The sequence below is a fragment of the Protopterus annectens genome, chromosome 11.part0, assembly GCF_019279795.1.
Source record: "Protopterus annectens isolate FY-2018-M chromosome 11.part0, PAN1.0, whole genome shotgun sequence".
Taxonomy (NCBI): Eukaryota; Metazoa; Chordata; order Ceratodontiformes; family Protopteridae; genus Protopterus; species Protopterus annectens.
In genome coordinates, this window is record NC_056745.1 from 1,302,357,243 (window position 1) to 1,302,368,366 (window position 11,124).

General features: G+C 39.7%; 1 protein-coding gene across 1 annotated transcript in view; it reads right to left on the reverse strand.

Moving 5' to 3' along the window:
- The window catches only part of SND1 (staphylococcal nuclease and tudor domain containing 1), a gene marked incomplete in the record, with an annotated part of 3,811,866 nt that extends 3,805,498 nt beyond the window's left edge, over nucleotides 1–6,368 (reverse strand). The window contains 1 exon segment of the mRNA XM_044088623.1: nucleotides 6,056–6,368. Coding sequence (XP_043944558.1) covers nucleotides 6,056–6,136 — 81 coding nt within the window.
- Nucleotides 6,369–11,124: the final 4,756 nt, after the last annotated feature.

Genomic DNA, 11,124 nt, shown 5'->3' on the forward strand with positions numbered 1-11,124 from the left:
ATGGATTCTGTTGTTGATGCTTCTAATGTTCATATTTAGTAGCAATATGTCTGATTTGTTTCTGGGGGGAATAGTTATTGGTTGAGAGTTGTTGATACTTAGGGAGGTTGAGATGTTTAGGTTAGGGATTGGGCTAGGATTTGGGTGCACGTCCCCACTGCATACAAGTCTGGATGCTACGCTAACTAGAGTTTAAGCATTTGACTATGTATTTATCATATTTTTGAGAAATTCTTGGCATATTTGGGTGAGGGAGTAGAGCGTAGTGTGTGTGACGTAAGGTTGTAACGTTATTGATAGAGCAGGATATGGAAATGGTGGGTTTTAGTTTTGTTGGATATATGTAGAATGTGGAATGGGATGGCTTAGGTTCATCTATTTTGGTGTGATATGAGGAGATATGGGAGGCTAGTGTTAGTAGTATTAAAGTGACGGTATGCAGGTATAGTTGGTTCCAATAGTGTATTGGTGGTTGGGTGGGGGCAGTTTTATTGGGGGTAAAGAGGAGTTTTGTGGTTTGGCATTGTAGTGACATGGTATGATTTAATCTAATTAGAATCGTTTGTGCTAGTGGTTGTAGTGGGGGGAAGGGATGATTTAGGTTTGTTGTGTAATTATGCAAGGAGGGAGTTAATGTGGGGAGGGCTGTTTTGATTGGAGGACTATGAACGTGGGAGTGTCTAGTTCAGTATAAATGTAGGGAAAAGGGGGTGGTGGGAATGGGGGTAGGGTAGGGGGAGCAGAGCGAGGACAAATAGAGCAGGAAGAAATAGAAATGACACACTATGTAAGGCCAAAAGAAAAAACTGTCAACTGAGTAGGCGAGTGCAGGCTGCTTGATCTGTAGCAGTGTATGTAGAGTCCCTAAAATACTTATTTTAGCCAACACTAATGTAAGTGTTTACGTAACAACTAAAGGTTAGATGTGCCTACGTGTTGGTTAGGTATATTTCCTGAACAGGCTATTAGAAAAGACGGGGGGGGGATGCAGCTACATTAAACTAATCACGGTTCTGGTGATGTATGAGCGATTTTATTTAACAGTAAGCTGTACATCTATTAAAAGGCTCAACAAAAGTTTTTGCTGAGAGTAGGGTTTAGACCACGCTGTTGGTCAGTATTTTGAGCACCTTGCTTCTGTTGCTTAGGTGTTGAATCTGGGTACCTGCATTTGTATTGTGACTGAAAATCTACATCAGACCTCAGCAACTTGTTTACAACTTAATATATGATTTGCGATATTTTCGTACTTCCGAACAATATTTCGTAGACTTCTATTAGTTACTGACCAGGTGTAAAGGGGGTGTGTGAAGTGAAAAAACCCTTTATATGACACCACGGCAATAAATGGGCGAGACTGTCGGAGCAGTAAAATATACTTTATTAAAACACAAAAACGTATTAAAATAATTTAGAAGGCCTAAGAACGATGAGCGCTTTCAGCGAAATTCACCTTCTTCAGAACGTATTGTTCAAAGGCTCCAAGTGATTAAAATACTTTTACATAACCTATGATGTTTGCAGGTGACATTGTGATCTGTAGTGAGAGTAGGGAACAGGTGGTGGAGACCATGGAGAGGTGGAGATGTGCTCTAGAGAGAAGAGGAATGAAGGTCAGCAGGACTAAGACAGAATATATGGGTGTGAATGACAGGGAGGATAGAGGAATGGTGAGGATGCAGGGAGTAGAGTTGGCGAAGGTGGAGGAGTTTAAATACTTGGGATCAACAGTTCAGAGTAATGGTGAGTGTGGAAGAGAGGTGAAGAAGAGAGTACAGGCAGGATGGAGTGGGTGGAGAAGAGAGTGTCAGGAGTGATTTGTGACATGAGTACCAGTAAGAGTGAAAGGGAAGGTCTACAAGAGGGTAGTGAGACCAGCTATGTTATATGGATTGGAGACAGTGACACTGACAAAGAGGCAGGAGTCAGAGCTTGACATGGCAGAGTTGAAGATGGTAAGATTTGCACTGGGTGTGACGAGGATGGACAGGATTAGGAATAAGTATATTAGAGGGTCAGCCCAGGTTGGAAGGTTTGGAGACAAAGCCAGAGAGGCAAGATTACGTTGGTTTGGACATGTGCTGAAGAGGGATGCAGAGTATATTGGGAAAAAGATGCTAAGGATAAAGCTGCCAGGTAACAGGAAAAGAGGAAGGCCTAAGATAAGGTTTATGGATGTGGTGAGAGAGGACATGCAGGTGGTTGGTGTGACAGAGCAAGATGCAGAGGACAGGAAGAAATGGAAACAGTTGCTCTGCTGTGGCGACCCCTAACGGGAAGAACAAGAAGAACAACAAGACTGGCCAGATAGCAGACTTCACAGCAGGGAATCCTGTAAGTTATGAATACTGCAGCAGTGAAGGCAAGGACATCTAACATTATGGCAAGATTTTACACAACTGTACTTTCTTACAAAAAAAGGTGGAGGGCAGGAAAAGAAACCAGTTAGTTAAAAGAACAGCAGTGTGCAATTTCTTGCAAAGAATTCAATAACGAACCCAAGAAAGAAGTGGATGAGCCAATAATAAAACTGAACCAGACAAAAGCAGGTGTAGTAGAGAGGCATGAAACAAATATAAGTACAATAAATGGCCAGGGCATAGCTCTCAACTGTTGTCTGTTCTTCATAAAATTTTGGTTTTCTGGCAAGTCACTGGCTAATTGAGGATTAAATTCAGAAAATAACTGAGGTTTGAGTTTCAGACTGCATATCCATCAGAAAATTCATGCTAATGCAAACCATTTCATTTATCAATTTTCTACATTTGTAAGAGCAATATTTAAAAATTGTCCCTATTTTTGTCTTTGTCCCCCCATTATTTATGGCTTCATCCAGACTTCCTGCTCTAACATGTTAATAGGTATGGGCCAGGGCACACTATATATAGGCAAAAGCAATCCAGCCACAGCAAACACAGACAGTGGAATGGTGTTTAAGATATCAGTCACAGTTTCCTATTCCTCCACAGCCAAACTTCCTTCCACATTGATGCACCACAGCATATCTATACCGGATATATCCAACTTAAGAAGCAATTTAGTCAGGCAGTGAAAATCCTGACCAAGTGACCACTATGTTAGAAAAGTTGCCCACCTGAACCAGCCTTGTGATGCCGAGGAAGGGTGTCTGCCTACTGCACTGGAAACCCAGGTTCAAGACGTACTCTAGATGCCCAAAGAATAAGCAAAAGAGCATCTGTACTTCAGCTAGTCTGAAGGTGGGACTTTGCCATCTGGCCTGTGGTTCTACACTATTACAAGACACGCACAGCTGACTACTGGGATGCCAACTATACCTACAGAGAAGTGCAAGTATGGAATATACATAAAATATTCCATTTCATGTATTTATGGTGGACATGAGGTAGGCTAAAGCCATACAAATTTTTTCCAGAGTAGGGTATGATGCCACTGTCCCTTCCATACCCCTCATTTACCCAGATTTTCACCTATTAAAATGTATGTTCTATCTGCAAAATCATTGAGGATTGATGCCACTAAATGAGGACAAACATTTGAATTTCATACTCCACATCCTTTGGAAAATGCATGTAAATGAAAAATATATTATTGCTGCAACTTTCTAAGTTTATAAGAGCAACATTAAAATCTGTCTCTGTTGGGGGCTTTGCCTCCCATTACGTATGCCTTTGTCCAGATTTCTTGTACCAAGTGTTTGAGAGGTATGCTCCCTTTTCATTGAGGGAAATAAGAGGGTGTCTTTACCAGAGAAGTTACTGAACACACTAGTATATAAACGTATGCACTGATTTGGAAGAAATGTATGACGGCAATCGCGAAAAAAAAAAAGTGCACGCACCAAAACATACAGGTGCAGACACACGTGAACATGCATTGAAAACACCTTTATTTTCTTACACTGAACCTATACTTTTCACTTTTAGAAGCACTCTGTTTCACAGGCATACCTCTCAGTGGAAAGGATCTGTACAAAGCCATAAATAATGGGGGAAAAGGCCCAAAAATAGTGAATTTTTAACCATTGCTTTTACAATTGTAAAGTCGATTAATGCAAAACCTGTTATCATATGAATTTTCTGAAGGGTATGAAGTCAAACTCAAATATCTTTCAATATTTTCTGACTTTAATCCTCATCAATTTGCAAAACATTGGCCAGAAAAACAAGATTTTATGAGATACAGAAAATATGAAATAAAAATCTAGACAATTAAGAGATGTTCACTGGGAAGATCATTATGCCCAACAGAGACACAAGATGCATGCACCCTCTCAACATCTTGGACTATACTCTTCCAGGTATCCCATATTTTAGGTTCCCACGATACATTGAAAATGCCATTAAAATGCTCATTCCCCTTAACCCACTGGGTGCTGTAACAGCAATGCTCAGTAGACTTACTTGTGGGGCCTCCTTAAAGTACAGCCTAAAGCTTTACAAGGAACACATCTAGAGTACAGTAGAGAGAACATACACCAGGTATTTTTTTTAAGTGATTGTGACATTTTGTAAAAGGGTATAAAGGCATTCCTGATCCGTTATCAGATTAGTTTAAGGCTGAATAATTTCCACAAATAACGGAAAACGGTTGCCGTAACTCTTAAAGGGAAATAAAAGTACAAGAAAATAAACTTTTAAAAGGAAGAAAAAAGTCATTAAGGGTACAGAACATTAGAATTGAATGCTCCAAACAAAGAACTTAAAACTACCAGAAAAACAAATATACATACTACTTTAAAAAACTACGAGTGAAAAACATGTTACCGAAACCCCCTCCTGTCCCTGTTACTCTCTGCATTAGAATTACGGGTCGGTAAAACATGGTCTACGGAAATTCATTGGTTCGAATCCGCTCTTACAAACCAATTCACACAAATGCAAAACTGTAAATTTAACAAAATGTTACATGATATTTGTTCACTGATTAGTGTAACGGTGAGGACAGACAATGTTTCGGGAGGCCGTATTACTGTGAATAAACTCTGGACCTATCAGAACATACTACTACCGCTGACTGAAAAAGCAAACTAAAAACTAGATGCAAGTCAGTCGGTTTTCTATACGTACGTACACATGCACTAAAATGTTCATAACTATAGAACAGAAAATCTGCGTACTGTCCCATTAGTACTCAAAGGCTTGCTACAGGTTGGTTAGTATATACGTGTCCCTTCCCATCCCGCCAAGCCGTCAAGGCTACATACTTAGGAAAATGCAGTAATGCTTTAACCTTGTACATAACTACCAGGATACCATTCCACACGTACGGGTCTGCCTTGTATTATATTTTACTTCCCCATTTCCCTCCCCACTTGCTGTACTTTATTCAGGAAGATAATACTGACGGATACATTAGCTTTTGGTATTCATACTAGACATTACGTTGCCAGAATACCCGCGACATTTCATTCATTTAGATTACAAATAAAACTCAGGTTGCAAAGGACAATAAAGTTAAACAAGTTTGTAAGAGCTGTTTAGTACTTTCATTTAGCAAACAAGTGGCTTTCCCCGAAATTGTAACCTACAAGAGTAATCCCAGCTTGCCTGCAGTACGACTCAACAACTTTTATTAACTTAAGTCTAGTTTGATACAGACATAAGCATGGTTTATAAACTCATCATAGACCAACAACTCTAAATCAGTACTGCTAACAGAACGGAACACATGAAGAAATCACGTGTATAAACACTAAAGCCCAAACTTCCTCAGCCAACAAAACTAGCTCAGAAATTTTAGCTGAAAACTTCTCTCTTAACGTTACGAAAACTTCCACCACTTCTTAAATAAAATTCCCAAGCCACTGCCACGGTTCACCTTGGTCCAAAAGTCAAGTATCAAACACTGAATTAAAACTTCCCTTCCCAACTATCCCGTTCCAAAGTGACAAAACACAAGAAAAAAAATCAAAAGTAAAAAAAAAAAAGAAAGAATGACACAGAGAAACAGATGTACAGTGACAGTATCCCAGTATGTAGACAGTAACAAATAACTCCGTAACAGTACATAGCTTGCTAACAAAAATAAAAATTAATAGTCCTGATAGATTCCAAGAATGTGGAGTATTTCTCACCATTTTAACTATCCCTCGCTGTAAACTGGGCACGGGAGCTGAGCTACCAGGAGTCGAGGCACTTTGAGCCGCTGAAGCCATGTCTAAAAAGTGGAGTTGTGGATTTTTTAATCAAAATAATGTACAACACAACATACAGCTTGAACTCTCTCACTTTGTGTTAAAACGGAAGTCACTCGTGGGTGTCAGTGTCACAACTAGCGCTGGTGCCCTTCTTTTACTTAAAGAGGCTCTCTAGCGCTTGGGCTGCTGAAAAATGAAAAGACCTACTCAAGCTCTCACACGGACACATATACACACACTCATAGCCGCACACACGCGCACTTCATTCCTTCGGGGAAAAGACCCGAGTAAGGGAAATTTTTCGAGGACGGACCGGAAGCAGAAACACTTAGGTACTCCACTGCCGCGAGATTTTTAATCTGCGCGCGCTCGCGCTAAAGCGAGCTTAGTTTTAGAAAAGCAGAGATTTTGCTGAGACAGTAAGCGAGAAGTAATTGTGGTTCCGGGTTGTTTTTAACGACACGTCAGCAAAGGCCAAGGAAGCTTAGGTTCGGGCTATCTTGGAATGATCAAAGATTATTGCTTGCGTTTCAATTAGGCAGTTGTCGAACACTTGGCATGTTGGAAGCCCAGAAATTATTATGTCAAGTAAAATGTATACCCATGTTGTTTAGTAAAAATGAGACAGAAACAGTGGATATACGAAGAAGTTATTTTGCATTAAGGACATTCTTTTAATCGGGCTCTGAGAATTTCCCTTACGAATTGTGTTAAATAGTGTGTAATGGTATTATAAAAACATGGAGTAAAAGGATTACAGATATATACGAGATGTGCATTCTACTGAGTCTAGAAAAGTGTGGGGGGGCTTAATGTTCAAGCAGTGGTAAGGGATGAGAGCCTTCTAAAATGTGCTGTGCTGGGTTGGAGGGGAGGGGGCATGCACATATTTGTTCATCATCAGTTTTGTTTGGTGGGAAGTGGGGGTGGTATTGAAGTAATGGGGTATTTTTTGCCATTATTGTGGAACGATGGTCTTGTGTTTGATTATGGGCATTAGTAAATAAACTAATTTGTTGTAATGTTATATTTTCCGTACTTCTGCTTTACGCACACGCGCTGACACCCTAGAAAGTCGGTTGCTCTTTTCACTTCTTTCAGCATTTGCCCCGTGTGCGTGACTTTTATTTTTCCAGGTGTCCCAAACCTAAAGTTCCCAGGATGCACTAAAACGTCATGAAAATTATACTGTCAAAGTGTTGTTATTTTTAAATACTTCAGAGAACGATAATATTCGCAGTCTACAACAAATATGTAAAAGCTGAACAGGTATTATACTGATGGAAGAGACAGAGGAAGACGTAATTAACCTTAAAGTATTTCAGAGTAACTTACAGACTTAAAGGGGTATCGGTGCTTAAAATGGTATATGCAAATACGTGGTTTTGGTCTGAAGTTCTAAAGGAGCTGTTTTATCGAAGTGTGAATAAGTATTGTTTTAGGAAAAGGTGGTGGATGCTTGGAGTATGCTTCCTGGAAAAGTGGTAGGTGTAAAAAAAAATGATGGATTCAAAACTGCATGAGACTGAGATAAGGGGATGAATGTGCTCCTCAACTTGCAGATGAATCTGGTGTAACTGGTTAAAGACTGGAACCTCTAGTTAGTATAAATTATGCATATTCACAGTCTAGGCAGTGAGCGTCACTGATTCATCTGGGAACCAGTTCAGTTTTAGTTTAATTTTATCACGGTGGTTTTTGCCCTCTTGACCTCTTATCAGCCTGGTTCCGTAGAGTGCCAGACTGCCGCTGCCTTCTGGGCTTACAATGTTTGAATTTTTTTTGCTATGTCCTGTGTACTCCCTCCCCCTACCTTTGTCGTTTATATCCGAGGGTAACTCCACTTTGTAGCCCTCCTTTCCTTGGGTGGGAGGGTAACATAATGGTTAAGGTGTTTACTTTAGAAGCACAAGGTGCAAGGTTTGATTCTCACAGGGGGTAATTGGCTAGGCTTAAAAATTGTCCATGAGGGCAGCTAGCCTAATAATAATCAATGAAAAAAAGTCATTGTTGAATGCCCTACTCCTCTGGGTGGGCAAACCCATTCCTCCCTGCCATTCCATCAGTTGCCCTAAGCCACTGATCAAACCTTGGTCATAATCCAGGCTTTATCTCCCTATGCTAGTGGAGTAGCTATTGGGTTTTTATATCTAAATTTACAGTAGTATAAATTGTACTATGGCAAGCAAAAGTTTTCCCTTACAGTGCAAAAAGTGATTTCTGTCAAAGTGGTGTGTATCAAAGAATGCTTGTATACAATCTACTTTACATAAAAAAAAAATGATATGGAACATGAACATATTAATTTTGTTTGTTGAAACGCTAACATTACAAGTTAACCAAAAATAGTATGTTACTTTCAGCTATTGCTCAGTGACAGTTAAACGCCAGAACTCTAAGGTAGCCTATTCCTTTATTACTTGTATTGAACTCATTTGTGCACTTCTTTGTAGTGGCTTCCTTATTTCCCAAATTATCTTGTTAACCTTGTCTTAGGTGTTGGGGGGCTACTCCTAATTAACAAGACATCTTTAGAGTTCGTATAATTTGTTGGAAGGGGAGCCAAGTTTGATGAGAAGTGTTCTAACGTTGATGCTTCAAACAGCAGAGATAGTAACTAAACTGTTTGCATAGAGCATCCCCTTGACTGCTGCAAGTAAGCATTGCAGATGTCCTAAAAGTTTTTATATTTTACGATTGACAGGCTGCCTATAGTGGATTTTCAAAAAACCACACCACCAGTTAGGCAGTGTTGTCACAATCCCTGTCGTAGCAGATAAGTAGTGATGGGCACGGTAATGGAAGTTGTGGTAGAGCTAGAATGCTGATAGGTGCACTCAGAGGTCATGCATTGTGGCAGTAACTTGAATTGGCAAAATAGAAAAATTTAATTTTTAGCATTAAGGGGCATGTTATGTAATAGTCTGTACTTTCAGCATACTATCATAGGTAAAGATAAGAATTTTGGATGATTTGGCAAGTAGTAACAATAGTGATAAAGAAAAAAATAGAATACAAAGTTGCAAAAGTGACAGTTGGTGGCGAGTAGCAGAAAGCAGTGTTAAAAGAATGGCTAGTCTTTTGTACTTGGCAAACACCAGAGACAACTCTGAAGTCATTAATAATATTTTTATTTATTTTTTGTGACAGGTCAGCCATGATTGCTGTTTGCTTAACTAGTGTATTTGATCATCGAGGGAGTTGGGAAAAGTAGAAGCAACACTACTCCAGTCTAACTTGATAAAGAGCATAAACAATAGTTATGCTGGTAGAATAGCAAATGTTGCAGTAAACCCTGGTAGTATATCCAGTCTTGTACGTAACCTGTGTGAAACTGCCTTGTAATGTGTTCTGTACAAAGATGTGGTCTTCTGTAGTCATGCCTGCCATCACATCATTGAAATGTTTTATGCGGTGGTGCAGTGGCTGCATTGTTGCCTCACAGCAAGAGGTTCTCCCGTTCGATTCTTGGCGGGAGTGCCTTCTGTGTGGAGTCTACATGTCCTCCCCGCTGTTTGGTGGGCGTTCGAAAGACATGCGTAAATGGGCGTGCCTTCGCTGAAAGTTGAATGTCGAGCTGGCACCTCGGCGTTCGTGAAAATCAACTGCCAATCATTAGCGGACCGGAGTTCCGCTGTGGCGACCCCTAACCAGGAAAAGCCGAAAGACAACGACGACAACAGCAATGTAGCAAATCTCACACACATGCACACACAAAAAAAAAAAAACAACTTGCTGTTTAGTATATTTTTTGGGGAATAAAAATGTCTTAACTGGGTAGCACATCGTATTACTGTGCAGTGCAATTTTTGGTGTTGGTTTGGTTTCAATTTATAGGTTCATAGGTAAGTACTAGGCTAGCTGCCCCTGTGGACCATTTTAAACCTAGTTAATTTCATTTGGTGAAAATCAAACTCTGTACTTGTATGTGAGGTAAACACCTTAACCATTACACCACCCCAACTCATCTTTGGCATACTGAATATAAAGGATAATTTTTCAGTTTAGACCAGACTGGAGCTCCTTTTCAAAGGATGTTAAAAGCAGTTGACAGCTGTAGTGTGTGAGAGCAATTAAATCTCTTTTGTGGTATATTTGGAAGTGTGTATTTTTGCTTCCAGGAACTAGTTGATGGTTTAATAGATCACTGTGTGGGGATGGAGGGCACTTTGTGTACTAAAGTTTAGATAGTGCTTTACAAGATGTGCATGCCCACTGTCCCTAAACGTCATGATTGTACACTCTGCTTAAATCACATAATTGGTTTTGCAAGGCCATAGTTGTGACTTGGCATTATTGTATTCTTGATGAAGCTGAGTGATGCTTGAAGAAAGGAGTTCATGTCCATTACCTTGTGCCAAACAGCCATAAAAAGTAATTGCTGCAACTTTAAAACTGTGTTACTTATCCTGTGTATTTTAGTCAGTAAATAGGGGGAAAATGAGGAGAGCAAGGGATTTCCTGTCGGAATTCTTGTCGAATCTGCACCAGCTTTGGTATTTATTACAAATATCTGAGTGTATCTTGAAAGAATGTGTCACTACGTACAAATACACCCTTTGTGTGGTATTGCTGTAGTGTTGATCATGTGTTGTATTTCAGCCTTATCCATTTTTATGTTACATAAGTATTATAATGGGTCCAGTCATGCCTCTCAACTGTACCCAATTACGAGGAACATGCCTCATTTGGCATCTTAAAAAGTTCATGTTCCTTAAAGTTCCACATTGAGAAGGTCTGTCACATATTCAGTGTTGGGAAATTTTTAACTGATATCCATGGTTAATAGAAATTAAATATATTAATTCATTAAGAGATCTTTTTGACAAGTAAAACCAGTATATTTTAACTACCCTATGACCTTCCTATTTGAAGTTATGTCACCCATTTGTAGGTTACATATTTTGCCCATTTGTCCCACATTGAGGGCCAATGTTCATAGGTGTGTACTAGGCTAATGGCACTCTGGTCTTTACAAGCCTAGCCTATAGAAGTGCCCTGGCATT